General features: G+C 57.8%; 2 protein-coding genes across 4 annotated transcripts; one reads left to right on the plus strand and one right to left on the minus strand.

Moving 5' to 3' along the window:
• The first annotated feature begins 3 nt into the window (after positions 1-3).
• On the plus strand, positions 4-11,379 carry TK1 (thymidine kinase 1). 2 transcript variants are annotated; one of them, XM_045814208.2, is made up of 7 exons: positions 4-207; positions 342-373; positions 1,475-1,585; positions 3,853-3,946; positions 9,866-9,955; positions 10,309-10,428; positions 10,533-11,368. In XM_045814208.2, the coding sequence occupies exons 1-7, from the start codon at positions 142-144 to the stop codon at positions 10,737-10,739; spliced, it is 720 nt and encodes a 239-aa protein (XP_045670164.1). In that variant the 5' UTR covers positions 4-141; the 3' UTR covers positions 10,740-11,368. The 2 variants fall into 2 exon arrangements, with proteins under 2 accessions (XP_045670164.1, XP_045670162.1); XM_045814206.2 differs by lacking the exon at positions 1,475-1,585 and having other exon boundaries at positions 76-207; positions 10,533-11,379.
• Positions 11,380-12,654: 1,275 nt separating this feature from the next.
• SYNGR2 (synaptogyrin 2) lies at positions 12,655-16,617 on the minus strand. 2 transcript variants are annotated; one of them, XM_045814395.2, is made up of 4 exons: positions 16,461-16,617; positions 14,377-14,545; positions 13,829-13,968; positions 12,655-13,749 (listed from the first exon to the last, which is right to left on the minus strand). In XM_045814395.2, exons 1-4 carry the CDS (start codon positions 16,557-16,559, stop codon positions 13,552-13,554), a joined length of 606 nt encoding a protein of 201 aa, XP_045670351.2. In that variant the 5' UTR covers positions 16,560-16,617; the 3' UTR covers positions 12,655-13,551. The 2 variants fall into 2 exon arrangements, with proteins under 2 accessions (XP_045670351.2, XP_045670350.2); XM_045814394.2 differs by having other exon boundaries at positions 14,377-14,614.
• Between the last annotated feature and the right edge of the window lie 285 nt (positions 16,618-16,902).

Below are 16,902 nucleotides of genomic sequence, written 5' to 3' on the forward strand. Positions count from 1 at the left end.
GCTGATTGGCTCCGGCGGGCCGGCGCCGGCTCCCGATTGGCCAGGGAGCCGGGGATAAAGGCGGGCTGCGCGGGAACCCGCGCTTGGTGGCTGGGCGGTGGCACCGGAGGGTCCCTGAGCTGCGAGCTTCCTGGAGGCGCCATGAGCTGCATCAACCTGCCCACCGTGCTGCCCGGCTCCCCCAGCAAGACCCGGGGGCAGATTCAGGTGCCGGCGCGGGGACGGGATCCCAGCACGCGGGAGGGCGGTCGGGGTCCGGGTCGGGGTTGTGGTTGTGGCCGTGGCCGTGGCCGGGCGTCCGTGCGCAGCGGGCCCCGCAGTGACCTCGCCTTCTCTCCTAGGTGATTCTAGGACCCATGTTCTCAGGAAAAAGGTAAGTAACTAATGACCTCGCGGGGACTACCTCCTTCCCCATCCCTCCCTTCCGGGAGACCCGTCCTCCTCCCCTGGCGCCCCGCCGGGGCCTGCCGCCCCTCTCAGACAGCACCCCCCAGGACAGCCCCCACTGCCGGATCGCGCGTTCCCGCCCAGGATGCCGCTCCGCCCTGGGATCCGATCCTGGAGCAGACGCTCTTCCCTGCCCTCCCAGTTCAGATCCTTCCATAGGGTCATTCCTCCGCCGTTCCTTCCTGCAGCTGGGTACAGCTGCTGACGCTTTAGCCTCTCACGAAAGCCCTCTCGGAAAGGGGCAGCCAGGTCTTGTCATTTTTTTTTTTTTTCAATTTAAAATGTTAATTCTTTTAAAATCGTGTCTACTGTGGGCCAGGTCCTGTGCACCCTACTGTATGGGCACCCCTCCTTCTGGTGTGACTGTTTCCTTAGGTACTTTACACACTAAGGAGTCAGACCAGGGCGCCTTTGCTCCCCTGATGTGACAGGATCATTACCTGACCTAGGCAGGGCTAGTGAGCCCCCGGGTAACTCCCTCTGCCCTGGGGGATTACTCCAGTGCGAACCTGTTGCCCCCCATGGTGAGGCGAAGATGGGTTCTGGGACCCAGAGGCAAATTCCATTTTTTTCTTGCACAAAAAGATTTCGTGAAGTCATTTCAGACTCTGTGAAGACCTCTGGGATGAGACTACTTTGGAATGCAATCTGGACCCCTCTCCTGTGCCTGGGGCCTTTGCCTCTGCCCACCCCACCAGATCCCTGAGCCTTATTCCTGCATCCCCTCCCCGGACCACCTGAGGGTCATTCCTTGCCACCCTCCCCAAGGAGAGCACTTCCCACCCCAGCACACCTTTATTATTCCATTATTCCCGGGCTCCCTGGTGATCCCTCGTTGGCATCCCTCTCAGGGCTAGACTGTGAAGTCTCAGAGCACTGGCCGTCTGTCCTCACTGGTCTTTCTGTCCATTGGTGGGTCTCAGGCAGTAGACCCCTAGAAGGTGGTGGGGAGCCCCACTTGTGCCGAGGGGGTCTTCCTTGCCCACTCTTAACACCGTGGGCCTCATGTAGTGCTCTGCTCTTGCAGTACTGAGCTGATGCGACGGGTCCGTCGCTTCCAGATTGCCCAGTACAAGTGCTTGGTGATCAAGTATGCCAAAGACACTCGGTACAGCAGCAGCTTCTCCACACATGACCGGTGAGTTCCTGTCTCTTCTGTCCTGTCCCAGGACCTCCCCTGGAAACCCGGGGAATGTTCCCAAGGGACATACTGTCAGAGCTCTCTTTAGCAGGAATGGTTAATAAGGCCGATGCCTGGCATTGAAACATTGCAACTCAGCAGACTTTCAAAGTCGCTCGGCAAGGGATCTTAGGACTTGGCCTTTCACAGAATTCTAGCCCAGTGCTCTTAACCAGGGCAGATTTGCGCCCCCTCCCCCAGAGTTCATTTGGCAATCTCTGGAGTCATTTTTAGTCTTCCAGCTGGAGTGGGGGAGGGCATGGGTGCCGCCGAACATCCCACGATGCACAGGACAGCCCCATGACAAATATTGATCCTGCCGCAATTGTCAACAGTGCTGTGCTCAGGTCTGTGCGGTTGCAAACTGGTTTTCTTTAGCCCGCATGTTGCTTTTCCTTTAACTTTTATTTGTCTTAGCCTGGCTGGCTCTTGGTTGTCTTGTGGCCTTCACGCATCCCGGTTTTATGTTTATCCGCCCACGCCCTGCAGACATTTTCCGTTTGCCACCTGAGGTGGGGAGGGAGGGTTGAATTCAGTTTGACTCTTGCCTGTTCCTTGGCTACAGGTTGGGGCCTGCTATTTCTGAGCCTGGCCATTATCCCTGTCCTTGGAACTTGTCCGCCGGAGCCCCCAGCGGCAAAGCCATGCTGTGCCACGCATAGGGCTTGCAGACTCGGATCAGCCCAGTGTGTGGCCTTGGGGTGGGAGCGCCGGGTTTCTGAAGCCAGGCGGGTGGTGGGGTGGATAGTGCCCAGGACTCGGAGCTAAGCGTCAGGATTTGAGTGACGGGTGCTTCCGGCTGTGCTGTCTGAGGCGGGTCATTTCTGTCGTCCTGTCTGCTGCTGCCGCTGCACGGGGCATGTCCAGGGAGGCCAGTGAGACCAGAGGAGGCGGCACAAACGCTCTCCAGCCCGGGCTACGGAGGCTGGGACAGGCCACGGCTGGGACCGAGCCCTTGGCGGGAGTGACAGGGCTCCAGAGGCACTGCCCTCGCCCGCCCTCTGGTTTTCTCTATTTGGGGAGGGAAGGGGGAATTTAAAATGCACGCAATACCAGCTCATGCTCTTCCCAGATCTTGGAGTAGAATTGTAGCAAGGTAATAACGAAGCCGTGGTTGTAAAGTATTTTAGTTTTCTGAATACAGCTACGGGCTGCTGAGCCTTCCGAAAGCACCAGCCCCCGGGGGCACCCAGGTGGCTCAGTTGGTGAAGCATCTGCCTTCAGCTGCCTTCAGCTCAGGTCATGATCCCAGGGTCCTGGAGAGCAGGGAGTCCGCGTCTCCCTCTGCACCCCACCCCAGCCCCGCTCATGTGCTCCCTCTCTCAGATAAATAAATAAAATCTTAAAAAAAAAAAAAAAAAAAAAGGAAGTACCAGCCCCTGAGAAGGCTAGTTGAGGAGCAGGAAAAATGAACACAGAAGAAAACAACATTGTAGAAAAACAGACCCTGTTTAAAAAGACAGAGGACAAAGAATAGTATCCCTCTTCAGAAAAAGCCCTGGGTGTGGGGGTGGAACCTTCCCACACACGGCCTTTGGCTTTCAAACTCTTCTAGATACGCTTTTCCCCGTTGGGCACACAGGGCAACAGTAGGACCTTGGATTTGAATCTTGACTCTGCTCGTTAATAGCTCTGTGATCGTGGAGAAATCCTCCGATCTGCCAGAAGGCCCACATGGCTTGAGTTCTTCTCCGGCAGTGCTGGCTCGAGTCCCAGGCGTACGTCCGCTGGGACACACAGGCCGAGTCTGGTGCTCTGCCCAGGACCACGTTGGGCTTTCCTGGGCACTTTCGCCTTGCGTGGGCCCCTTCCTCCATAAAAAGAAAGAAGTACAAAATTATATTTTATGACCACATTGATAGAAAGACAACTAGAATGCAGTCCGAGTTGTATTTATGTGCTCTTTTTCTCATTTTTAAAAGAAGTTAAAGCATTTTGCCTGGCCTGGCCCACACCCAATGGAAGGGGAGCCTTCGAGTCTCTGTTGGGCTCTGTACCGCGCGCTGCTAATTTCTAGTCCAGCGCATCAAGGGAAATAACTTGTGTTGAATGACTGGTTTTGTGAACATGGGCCTTTATTCTCCCCAAAGGCCTCCCACAGGCACTAACTAACTAACAACAGTGCAGCGTGTTTGAGGGTAGGGTGGTCACGGGAGCTGTTCCCCGGCCCCCGTGTTCAATTTCTGCACCCTTGCCTTGCTCACGTGCTGGCTCTCTCTCCCCAGGAACACCATGGAGGCACTGCCAGCCTGCCTGCTCCGGGACGTGGCCCAGGAGGCCCTGGGCGTGGCCGTCATAGGCATTGACGAAGGGCAGTTTGTAAGTCGGCTTGTCCCTGGCATTCTGCCTACGAACTCCCAGTCTGTCCCCCTTTCTCCTCTGCTGCTTTGGAGGGTGTTTGTTCTATCTCTGATCTTTTAGTAAACAACATAAACTTGCTTCAAGCGATGTCTGAATGCCCTTTGGATTCTCCGTACTGCTTTTCAGGCTTTAAGAGATTTATTTTACCTTCTTAAAAATAGATATAAAAGGAACCCCCGAATGGCTCAGTCAGTTAAGTGTCTGCCTTCCGCTCAGGTCATGATGCCAGAGTCCTGGGATCGAGTCCCGCATCAGGCCCCTTGTTCAGCAGGGAGCCTGCTTCTCCCTCTGCTGCTGCCCCTGCTTGGGCTTATTCTCCTTCTCTCTCTGGCAAATAAATAAAAAATCTTAAAAAAAAAAAAAAAAAATATATATATATATATATATATATATATATATATATATATAATTTTTTAAAAGGTTGGGGGGGCACCTGGGTGGCTTAATCAGTTGAGCCTCTGACTCTTGATTTTGGTTCAGGTTGTGAGACTGAGCCCCACGTCAGGCTGCACTGGGCGTGGAGCCTGCTTAAGATTCCGTTTCTCCCTCTCCTCCCCACTAAGAAAAAAATATATATATATTTACAGTGAACAAAAAAAAATTTAGGTTTCTTGGGGTGCCTGGCCAGCTCAGTCCGTAGAGCGTAAGATTGTTGGTCTCGAGGTCATGAATTCAAGCCACTTTCTCAACACTGGTATGTAAGCAACATTGTTTGCCTCCTCGTTGCTTCTGGCTTGTTCTTTATGGGTTTCTCTTCTTGGGAAGCGCATCCTCTAGTAGCTCTTGCAGCCCAGGACATTTTGGTGGGAGCTTTCTGACTCTCGGGAGGAAAATGTCTTTATTTTGTTCTGTACGTTAAGCGGGTGGCAGAGGGTAGCTTGACGATGGTTTTTCCCTGTGGCTTTGGAAAAGCAGCACCCCTTCCCGCCGCCATCGGTCTGTGAATGCCTTCCTGAGCAGGTGGCTGGGTGGCAGGTTTGCTCTCAGAAAAGTGTGTCCTGGGAGGTCTTATGCTTAGTTACCCTGTTCGGTGTCTGGTGTGCCTTTTACATTTGAGCGTGGTGCCTTCATGCCTGTCGGGGAGAAGGAAGCCATTATCACTCCGAATCTCTCTCCCCACCTCCGGCAGGTGTTCTGGGAACATCTCCCAAAGTGTGTGTGGTTTCAAAGACTATTTTTCATTTGGGATTTCCAGTTAGTTCTTTTCGCGTCACTCCCGCTCTAATGCACACATCCTTGTTTCTGTTTACGGATGTACCGTTTGTTTTAACTGCTGCTGTTCCTTCCCTTGTCTTTCTGAAAATCTTGTGTTAAAGGCTTTTCTGGCTCAGTCTTTCCTTTCTTCAGGAGTGCGGCTGGCTGAGTCTGCGCGTTGTCCTTCGTGGTCTTGGTTTCCCTCCTGTGCTGTGGGATGCTTTGTTGCTGTGTGTAGTGACTGGTTAGTGATTGCTGCAGGAGACCCCACGCCGTGGGACCTGGGGGCGTCTCACTGAGGGCCTGGGGAGGGCTTGCTTCTTAGGATTGGGGCTTATGGGGCTCATTCTGGGGACGGCTTTAGGAGGTTGGCTTAGTTCTCGATTCTGTGCCCTCAGGAAGGGAGGTGATCCTGACCGGCATCCTAAACCTTCTGTCTAGGGAGGGGGGACCAGGAGGCTGAAGCCAGGTTGGTAAAGCAGCAGTGGTCACTCCTATTGGCCAGGACGGGGAAACATGTGGTCCCTTGTAGCCTAAACATGTTCATGTGCGTCTGCGCTCAGACGGGACTATGGAGGCTCGTGTTTTGGCCTTGAGCCACCGCGGTCATGGAGCAGCCTTGCCTGATGCTCACGGTCCGTGAAATGAATTACATTCCGTGGGATAACTCCAGGGCCCGGCTGGGAGTGCCGGGCCAGCGTCACTGCTGGGGCTGCTCTTCTCTTTTCACAGCCCAGAAAAACAAATACAAATCCCTTTACCTGTAGGTGCCACATCTGTCTAGGCTTTATAGGGGTACGTTTTTAAAGAGGGGGGCTCCTATCACGCTGTGCGGTTGTTCACGTGTCAGCAAATGCACCCGTCTACAAGGATGTACCCATCCTTACGAATGCTTACAAATGTACCACATCTTACTTACACTGGCCCCCTGGCACGTGCCATTTAAAGCTGTGATGGACATCTTGGCCTGCGGTCTGCTGTATTGGGATTTATCTGCTAAGTGGAATTGCTGGTCAAGGGGCCAATTTCATTCATTCATTCATTCATTCATTCATTCATTCATTCATTTATCAGTACTTTCAGGGCTTGTGCCCCATGCCGGCTGTGTTCCTGCTGTTGGGAATGCAGCCAGAGTCTCCATCCTTGAGCTTACATTCTAGTCCAGGGAGAGAATGATGTCATAGGTCAGGTGGAGACAACTGGACGGAAAGGCACCGTCGGGGGGACAGAACTAAGGTGGGGTGATCAGAAAGGGGCCTGTGGGAGAGCCAGGGAGTGAGCTGCTGGCTGGCGGGGTGTGTCTCCGGTAGGAGGGAAGTAGGTGGCTCCAGGCAGGCTCCCCACTGATGGAGAACAGACAGCAGGTGCAGAGGGCAGTGTGACCACTGGGCCTTTGCAGAATTACAGGAGAGAGGAGTGAAGGGCGGGTGGCGGAGCGTGCCCATGTGAGCACACCCACATGTGCGCCCGCACACCCTGTACCATGGCATTTCTCCTTCGTTGCTGCTGCCTGACATCTGTTTCCATGTTTATTGGCTACTTGTATTTCTTTCTCCTTTTGTAAGTTGCCTTGGAAGGCCTTCCCCTCCTTTTTCTCTTGGTCTGTCTTTCCTCCACTTTGTCACATGCTGTAACTATGTCTTCTCTGTTTGCCTTTGGGTTCTGTCCGTGGTGTTTCCTTTAGTGTTTTCCATCCACGGTTGAATATTTTAGTTGGTCCCATCCTTTGTGGTCTTTGCCCCTGTGAGGCTGGCGTGTCTGCCAGGAAGCGAGGCCCCGGGCGGGGCAGAGCCAGGGCTCACTCAGCTGCGATCACGAGCCAGCCGGCTCTTGGCAGGAAGGTGACGGAGGTGCAAATCCACTCGGAGGCTTCCTAATTTCTGCTCTGGGCTCTTTCCCCTCCACTGAAACTCCTTTAGGAAGGGGCTCGCCGCCAGTCGCCCGGAGGTGTGGAATGGGCAGCTGGACACCAGTGGGCCAACTCGCCACCAGCGAGAACCCTCTGCTGGTACTTTCCTACCTGGATCCCATGTTGTAACTATTTGTGTCTACCAAGAAAACCCTAAATTTGCCAAGTGCTTGGAAGTTTTATTTTATTTTATTTGTTAATTATTTATTTTTTAAGTTTTTATTTATTTAAGTAATCTCTATACCCAGTGTGGGGCTCAAACTCATGACCCTGAGATCGAGTTGCATGCTTTTCTGACTGAGCCAGCTGGGTGCCCTGAAGTTCTAGTTTATTTCTTTTCTTTTCTTTTTTCTTTTTTTAAAAAGATTTTATTTATTTATTTGAGAGAGAGCGAGAGAGCACAAGAGAGAGCACAGGCAGGGGGAGCCACAGAGGGAGAGGGAGAAGCAGGCTCCCCACTGAGCAGGGAGCCCGATGCTGGGACTCGATCCCAGGACGCTGGGATCACGACCCGAGCTGAAGGTAGATGCTTAACCATCTGAGCCACCCAGGTGCCCCTATTTATTAAAGATTTTTTACTTATTTATTTGAGAGTGAGTGTGTGGGAGTAGGGGGAGGGGCAGAGGGAGAGGGAGTTGGCTCCCTGCTGAGCATGGAGCCCAACATGGGGCTCTCAGGGGCTCTCCTCACTGGGAGATTTTGACCTGAGCTGAAACCAAGAGTTGAGACTTACCCGACTGCGCCCCCAGGCGCCCCCTGCAGGTCTGTTTTCAGTGTGACCTGCACTGTTTGCCCAGCGCTGCTGTAACAGGGAGCACCGACTGGCAGCTTACACAGCAGGAACTGATTCTCTCCTGTTCTGGAGGCTGGAAGCCCGAAATCAGGGTGTGGGTAGGCTCATTTCCTTGTGAGGGCCAGGACAGGGAACATTCCGGGCCTCTCCCCTTGGTTTATAGATGGCCATCCTCCCTCTGTGACTCTGTCCAAATGTTCCCTTCTTGTAAGGACACCAGTCACATGAAATGGGGTCTCACCCTGCTGGCCTCACTTTAATGGGATGGCATCTGCGAAGACCCTACCTCCAAATGAGGTGATTTTCTGAGGTCCTGGCGGTTAGGGTTTCCACGTGAATGTGGGGGGTGGGAGGGGACACAGGTCAACCCCTAACATAACACAAAAACGAATAGCAATAAAGACCAATGCCAGTAGAGAGCTTCCCGGTGGGCCCTCTGCAGCGCGTCCTCATCTCAGGGGCCTCGGGCACCCCCGCTGGGGACCTAGGGAGGTGGCACGTGAACAGGGGACCAAGCGAGCTCTTTGAATGTTGGCATCGGCACAGGGGGTGGGAGGGGGGCAGAGGCCTTCCTCGGGCCCCCACCCCTGGGTGTGGAAGGACCGGGGTCCTGACATTATGCCTCCATGTGGCGGGTGAGGCACGGGGCTGCTCGTCTCCGGGTGGTTTTGCCCCCACCCCCCACCAGGGGATTATTTGGTAAGGTCTGGAAATCGTTTTCTTTGTGACAACTTAGAGAGGGGGGTGTTTACTGGCCGAGAGCCCCTTGAAGGCTGGGAGCTGCATTTCTGTGACCCGCAATGTGTGGGCGACCGTGCTGGAGTTGGGGGTGGGGGAAGGTGGGGGCTGCTTCTGTGCTCGGGCCTGGTCAGTCCTACAGAGGGTAGTCGGATTTGGCTTCAGCTGAATCCGACTCAAATTGCTCTTGGTTTTCCTAGCCACCTTCACGGACCTTGTCTTGCTAACTGTCTGGGTCTCCATAACCTCACACCTCAGTAAATGGGCCAAGCCAGGCCTGAACGGCTTGGGGAGAGACCTGCTGCCCCAAGACAAGAATGTGCCCGTTCACACAACCCGAAGATCCATGCAGATAGACAAACACAGTCCACTGGAGGCAGTATGATTGAGCGTGAAAACTCATAAAGGATCTGCAAAGTAGCAGCCTCACCCCGGGCCGCTTAGAATGACAGTTGATTTACCAAGTAAACGCAGGGCCTGCTGTGTCGTCCTGCTCTGTAAGTGGCTGGTGGAACCCTGACCCCTCTTTAGGCATCAGAGAGCACATCGTCCGTTCACTATTTGAGTGCCTTGGATCTGTAAGCAACACCGGGGGTGTTCCTTGCCATTTCTTAGGCTCAGAAACATGGACTCAGGGGCTCCTGGGTGGCTCAGTCATTAAGCGTCTGCCTTCGGCTCAGGTCATGATCCCAGGGGCCTGGGATCGAGCCCCGCATGGGCTCCCTGCTCAGCGGGAAGCCTGCTTCTCCCTCTCCCACTCCCCCTGCTTGTGTTCCCTCTTTCACTGTGTCTCTGTCAAATAAATAAATAAAATCTTAAAAAAAAAAAGAAAAAGGAAACATGGACTCATTGCCAAGGTCACACAGTCATGGGTCCAACCAGAGCAGGGTTCAAGGCAGGCAGCCCTCTGGCCCGAGGTTTTGGCCACCGCGGTATTAGACCGCCTCCAGCTGGTCTGCATCACTAGTGACAGGTCCGATGTGCTGGGGCCCGGAGTGCACCTGCTCTGTCGTGAAAAGCTGGCGATGGTTAGTGGACGTGGGCGGTCATGGATGTGCATGGCTATGGGAGGTGGGGCTGAACACAGAGACACTGGTCTCCTGGTCTGGGGCGCTGGCAAGAGGGCTGGGGTCACCCTGTTCTCATGCTCCACACTGATGGGTGGCAGTGTCTCCGTGACTCCCGGAAGCTGCTGCTCGGGGTGGAAGCTCACAGACATCCCCCTACCCCTGTCCCCTTCCAGTTCCCAGACATCGTGGAGTTCAGCGAGACTATGGCCAACGCCGGGAAGACTGTGATTGTGGCCGCGCTGGATGGGACCTTCCAGAGGAAGGTGAGGTATCCGATCCAGGCCTTAGGAGGGGATCTGGAGGGAAGGAAGGGCCGGAGCCTTGGAGCCTCTTCTCTCAGTGCAGTGCTACCTGGATGACCGGGGCTTGGCACTTGGGGGCACTCTGAGCTGGGCAGTGCCCTAGAGTGGGCACTCAGATGAGGCAGACCCAGCTCCCTGGCTTGCCTGGGAGTCCATCCCGGACTGGACACTGCCTGCTGCAGGGGATGGCACTCTGGGGAAAGCAAGGTCAAGGCAAGGTTTCCCTGGGTCCCTGCTTGTGAGTCCAAGGGTTTCAAGGAAAAACCCACCTGGCCAGGTAGATGTGCTCACCCTGTCTTCCCCTGGGAGTGTAGGCATTCGGAACCATCCTGAACCTGGTGCCCCTGGCGGAGAGCGTGGTGAAGCTGACAGCCGTGTGCATGGAGTGCTTCCGGGAGGCCGCCTACACCAAGCGGCTAGGCTCGGAGAAAGAGGTAGACCCCACGTGCCTGCTCCGGGGCGGGGGATGGAGGGGTGGGGCGGGACCCGGAGGCGCTGTGCCCCTGCTCAGTCCAGGCCCTTTGCGTCCCGTGGCCAGGTCGAGGTGATTGGAGGAGCAGACAAATACCACTCCGTGTGCCGCCTCTGCTACTTCAAGAAGGCCTCGGGTCTGCCCGCCGCGCCGGACGGCAAGGAGAACAAGGAGAACTGCCCGTTGCCGGTGCCGGGAAAGCCGGGAGAGGCGGCGGGAGTCCGGAAGCTGTTCTCCGCGCATCAGATCTTGCAGTGCAGCCCGGCCAACTGAGGCTCCCTTTCTCGCGGCCGCCCCCTGCTGGCCGCCCCCCGTCCCCGGCTGGCCGCCCCACCCCCACCCGAGGGCCGCCGCGCAGCCCTCCTCAGGAGGAAGTGGGGGGTGGGGCGAAGACGGGACTTTCTGCCTCCTGGGTGCAGGTCCTGGGCTGGTGGTCTGCACGTCCCGTTTTCCCCTTTCTTGGTTCCCTTCCCGGCTGCTGGTCCACTCATGAGCTCAGGGTCTGGCCACCGCCGTCACCCCCCTCCCTCCTGTGGGGTGAGGGGCAGAACCGTACACTGTGGCGACATCGGCGCCCATGGCTTCTTCCCCCTTGTGGCTTTGGCTGTTGGGTTTCTGTTCTCGCTGGGAAGTCCGAGCGCCAGAGCCTCCGGCACAGACCGAACCTCGGCCCACGCAAAGGTTTCTGTCTCTGCTTGGGACTGACTCCTGGCCTCCCAAGGGCGGCTGGACTTGTGCCCTCCTGCTTCCGACACTCCGGTCATCATTTTCCCCAGAATTACAGCCTCTCTCACATGGGAGACACTTACCCTGCTGGGGCTCAGGTCCCAGAGGCTTATCTTTTAAAGGGGGGGGGGGTTGTTTGGGGCAGAGGTGGCTAGGGTTGGGGTCTATGATTCTGTTGTAGCGTGTGAATTAATAACTAATATTAAAATTTACGGGTTGGTGAAAGCACTTTTTTTTTTTTTAAGATTTCATAAGATCTCATAAGAGAGCATGAGTAGGAGGAGGGGCAGAGGGAGAGGGACAAGCAGATTCCCCACTGCGCTGGGAGCCTGATCCCAGGACACAGATCACAACCTGAGCAGAAGTCAGACACTTAACCGAGCCACCCAGGTGCCCCGTAAACACATTTGTCTTTACAGCCTGGGATGCCCTGGGTCTCACTGTAGACAGCTCTGATATGACAAGGGTGGGGATTTCTTTCCAGATCTTTTTCTAGAACTACTAGTCTCTTAGCCACAACACTTTAACCGAGAAGCGACCATGAAGGCTGTCCTAGGAGGAACATTTGCTTGCTCTTCTGTCTGGGCGGGTTTCAGGACAAAATGGGTGGACGGAGGAGCCTGGGGCCCAGGATGGAAAGACAAGGCTATGGTCAGAGCTGCCAGCTGGGGCTGTGGGGTCAGGTTTTGTTTGTGAAACAGACACTTGATAGCTCAGGCGCCCAGAAGACTAGCTGAGCTGTACCTTGTAAAATGGGCTGTCAGCGGCTTGCATGGAAGCAAGAATCCGCTGGGGTGGGCAAGCTCCCTCAACCCCAAACTGGGTGCAGATGGGATCAGGGTTCCGGGGTGGCCTCCTTGCCCTGGCTTGCCTCTCCCCTTTGCTCTACTCCAGCTTGCCAGTGGCTGGTCCTGAGTCACAGAGGTGTTCACAGAACCGTATTAGTTGGTACTCAGGATTTTCAAACTAACAGGCCCACTTCTGACAGTCCCTGCTGTCACTGCTCCAAAAGGGAAACGAGGTGCTTCAGCGACCCTGGCCTCTCCTGCCGGAGATGGGCTCGCTCCCTTGGGGCGGGCCATCCCAGGGTACTCCTCACTGCTAGGAGGCGTTGGGAAGGAAAGGGTTACCAGGGAAGGGGCATTTAGTGGGGCAGCTCCCAGGTGCCCCCACCCCAACTCTAGCAAGGGCACAGCAGGGCCTTGGCAAAGCCGCCCAGAAGAGCTGTCTTGTTTACAGGCTGAGCTCGGCTGCTATTTTAAGATGCTGATGGACGGCAGCGGGAGGCATGAGACCCCAGACAAGGGAGTGTGTGCGCCTGCGTGCACTAGGCATACCAGAGGGGCAGACTGCCCTGACTATTCAAAATGCAAATTCATAAAGCACCCCCCTCCCAGGGTGCACCCAGGAGTGGAATTTCTCCTCAACCCCTAGGCTGAGGCCCAAGGAATGACAATGGAGATTATGAACGAGAAAAACATTTATTCTGTCTTGGAATCTGCCTACTAGAACCAAGGATCTGTGCATCTTATCCCCCTTAATACATTCAGAACAGCCCAGGGGCTGTGGGTGCACCCCACACCTAACAGTGGCAGAATATTTACATAAAGCTGGGTGTTTCCGGTCAGGCAAAGCCCCTCCCTGTTGCCAAGTGTTGAGAACAAGGAGAAGGGAGTGCTACCCCGTGCCCCCTGCCGCGAGCATCCGCCCAGCCCAGCCCAGCCGCTGTCAGGCGACCAGCCCAGAGGCACAGGCACAGGGTAGGGACCCCAGATCCAAGAGCGAGCAGACACGACAGCAGTGAGCACAGGGCTGCCAGCTCCCAGGGCAGGCACGGGGCTGCGGACACGGTAGCGCCAGGAGGTGGGAAACAGACCTGAGTGAGCAGGAAAGGGGGCCCCGGCCCAGCACCAGACGCAGTGCAGGTGGAAGGCTTGCAGCCTCATCTTTGGCACAGAACCCCAAGTAACTGCGACCACCACGGCCTGGATCTGAGCCTGGCTCCTTTGGGCTGGACAGAAGCTAAGGCACTTGTCAAAACAGCATGTCAGGCACGTCTAGCTCTTTCGGGTTGGGGTGGAGATCATTAAAAGCAGTAACAAAACACATCTGGCTAAAAACCCTTTTCTAAAAAATGCCCTTGAGGAGTGGTGGGTGAAGGCCGTGGGGCAGAGGCACTTCTGGCCGGGGCTCCACGCCAGCAGCCCAGGGTGGGGGAGGGGAGCAGGGGCTCCGACAGGCACCGGACAGGATGAGGAGGCCACAGCTCCAGGAGGCAAGGCTCATGGGAGGAGTCCGGGTTAGGGGGGAGGCCCCCCCGAGCACCCTCTCTGCCTCCCTTACCATCCGCGGCTGCAGCTCAGTACACGGGGGGCGGCTGGTAGCCCTCAGGGGTCTCGGCGTTCTGGGTGAAGGGTGGCTGTTGGTAATTGTCCACAGACGCGCCAGGGTAGGAGGCGTAGGCTGTGCTGGGGTCTGGGGTGGGATCTACGTAGTTCTGGATGAAGTCGTCCACTCCGGCCTTGTAGCGCTGGTAGGCCAGGGAGGCCAGTGCACCCTGCAGGGAGCCCCGAGTTCAGCCTTCCACCACCCTTCTCCAAAGATACTGCAACCCTTGTCCGCCCCGGCCCACCTACCCAGGAGAAGATGGAGAAGAAGCTGAAGGTGATGGCTGCCCGGGCCGAGTCGGCCCCCACGAGCACATCTGCCTCCTTGGTGGCTGCCCACTGGTTGGTAAGGAAGCAGAAACCAACGAACCACAGGAAGGTCCAGAGAGCTGGGAAGAAGGCCGGGAGGGCAAGGTCAGCTCCATGGTGGAGGCAGGGGCTGCTTGGGGACCCAGGAGGGGCCCCCCCGTGCTGGCAGGGGGGTGGGGGAGGCCCTGGGCAAGGATCTCCCAGAAGCATCCAGGAGTATAAAGGGCACTGATGCCGAAGCCAGGGTGGGGACCGGGGTGCCTGGCTCCAGAGCCCCCTGACCATGACTCAACATTGGTGGGCTTCGGCAGACCAACAGAAATCCCTGTGCAAGTCTGTCTGCTTGAGTGGGGCGGGGGACCCAGGGCCGCTCCGGGCCCCTCCCGAGGTTGCCGAGGCCCTGCAATCCCAGAGCCCCAGGGCTTTGGGGAACACTGCCTGCTCCTATTCACCTCCCCAGGTAGAATGGGGGCGCTGGTAGCAGGTACCTGAGAAGAGCAGGTCGCCGATGACCAGGTATTTGCGGTCAGTGGCATTGCTGATCTGGGGGAAATAGACGTCAACCACGAGGAAGAAGGCCGAGGCCAGGAAGGCCAGCACCCCAATGGCGCTGCCATAGCCGCACGCATCCTCGTTGCGGTTGAAAACGCAGTATTTCTGTTCGGAGAGGTGGTTATTGCTGTAGCCCTCGCCGAAAATGCACGAGAACACGATCAAGGCAAAGACCTGAGGGGACAGGTGGGGAAGGGCTGAGTGGTCATCAGACAACCCCCAGGGGGGCACACATGACGGGGACCCTGGGCTCTCCCACTGCTGCTGTTCCCCTTGGGGGGGGTCAGGTGCCATGGCCCCTTCTGAACTTGGGGTGTGAGCTGATAAGCAAGTTGCCTCCTGGTGCACGGTCCCCACTTCTCCCTACTCCCTTCTCTCAGGCCAGCAGCAGATACCAGCACAGCCGCCATCAGCAGGGGCACGGCTGGGAATTCCTGGACTGGGGGGCAGTGGGGAACGGCCGGGGATCTCCTGAGAGGGCACTGCCCCGCCCCAGCTGGCTGCCAGGAGGGGTCATCGTGGTTCAGTAGGAGTTGGGCCACAAAGTTACAGAAACCCAGGCTCGGAGCCTCGCCCCCAGATTATCTTCTGCCTGTCTCCTCTCTGGCACCCAACCTCTGCCTGAACACCTCGGGGACGGACAAGTCCCCCCGCTCAGGAGAGGCACACCAGTGCGCTCTGAGCAGAAGACCGTGGCCCAGACTCCCACTCCTTGGTGCCCCCCCAACTCTTTCCTGCTCCAGCCTGGCCTCCCCAGTTTGGCCAGCCGTCTTCCTACAAGGACTACTGGCCTCTTTGGTATCGTGACTGTCCCCTCTGAGGGAACCCCAGCCTGCTTCCTGCCCATAAGTGAGTCCTGTCTGCATAGGACACCCCCGGCTAGTCTGACTGGCAGGCCCTGTGGACACAGTTCTGCACTCAGAACCCTGCAGGTCCCAGTTGGGCGTGCAAGGGGGCATGCCAGCCAGAACTCTGGGAGGGGCTCCAGGCCCTTGGGAGCAGCCTCATGTCACCTCATCTCCTCCCCAAACTTCCAGGCCACCACCCCGTGTCAGCAGATGCTGGGATGCAGGACAATCTGGACACCTGGCTCTCACGGGGAGGGGCCCAGGCCTCTCCCCAGCCCTGCCCTGCTGGAACAAGGTCTGTGAACAGGCTCTGGAGCTGGCAGTCACAAGCCCCACCCCCAGCGGGAGATGAAGCCGGAACTCCGGGATGCTGGGAGCAGTGTGCCAGGCCCCACTCCTGGTACAGCCGTCCCAACACCCGGGGCATCTGCCCCTTGGAGCAGACCCCACGATCGGGCAGGGAGGGGGCATGGGTGCCACTAGGACACCTCAGAAGTCTCCAGTCCCAGGAAGGCATGGCGCGGGCACTTCAGTCCCAGCCCTCTGCCTGCCCACTCTCTAACACCTTCTTCAACTTCCGGAGCTGGTTGTCCAAGAGCCTGTGACCACCCCCCCACCCCCCCAACCTGGTGCTGGAGGGCTCCCCTCCCTCACAGGGAAGGGTACATCCTGGGGTCCCCTGATCTTGCGGGGAAGCAGACCCGCGGCCTGCTCCAGAGTGGAAGGGAGATACTGTTTTGGGGAGCCAGATTGCCCCGGTACCCCACGTGGCTTTGGAAAGCCCCTTCCCGGAGAATTCCCCCAGCACGGAGTCTCAGCACGCCCGCCACCTGTCCTGGAGCTGCCCCAAGCTCCTCCCACCGCCAGCAGGGCGACAGGCCTGCTCCCCGCGGCGCCTCCGGGCCACCCCGCGCCGGGGCCCGACCGGTGGGGGGCAGCGGGGACCAGGAGAAGGTGGGGGAAGCTGGGGCCCGTGGGTGGGAGCCGACGGGGCCCTAGGCCGGGAGGGCGGCGGGGTCCGGGCCCTCTCGCCGGCTCCACGCGCGCCACCCGCACCCTCCCGGCCTCGGCCGCCGCCACCTGTCGCGCTCGCAGGCTCGCGGCAACCCCCTCCCCCGCCCGGGCCCGGCGGCCCAGTCCGGTCCCCCGGCCCGACGCCCCCACAGGCTCACCAGGCACAAGATGCGCGTCACCACCTGCGGCTGCGTCAGGAATCGCTGCAGGTCGAAGGAGCCGCCCGCCTTGGCCGCGCCGTAGGCCCCGCTCTCCATGTCGCCGTCGCCGTCGCCGCCGCCGCCGCCGCCGCCGCGGACCGCCGAGGACCCAGCCACCGCCCCGCCCCGCCCCGCCCCGCCCCCAGGGCGTGGCCAGCGCGGCCCCAGGGACCGAGGGCAAAGTGCGGCCCGCCGCCAGTGGCGAGTAGAGCTGGCGGGGCCTGCGTTCGGCCGCGGACAGCCGTCCAGCCCACCTCGTGGCCCGGGCCTCGTCCCCCTTCTCCCAGATAAGGGCCAGAGAGTGCTCAGGAAGAGAGGGACGCACGGCGGGCCCGCCCCTCTACCCCACCCACATTTTGCCCCCGCCCTCCCGCCTTCTTCTCCAGGAAGCTCACTCGGT

Source organism: Ursus americanus, chromosome 23 (assembly GCF_024610735.1).
Source record: "Ursus americanus isolate L20-20 chromosome 23, mUrsAme1.1.p, whole genome shotgun sequence".
In the NCBI taxonomy this organism is placed as follows: Eukaryota; Metazoa; Chordata; class Mammalia; order Carnivora; family Ursidae; genus Ursus; species Ursus americanus.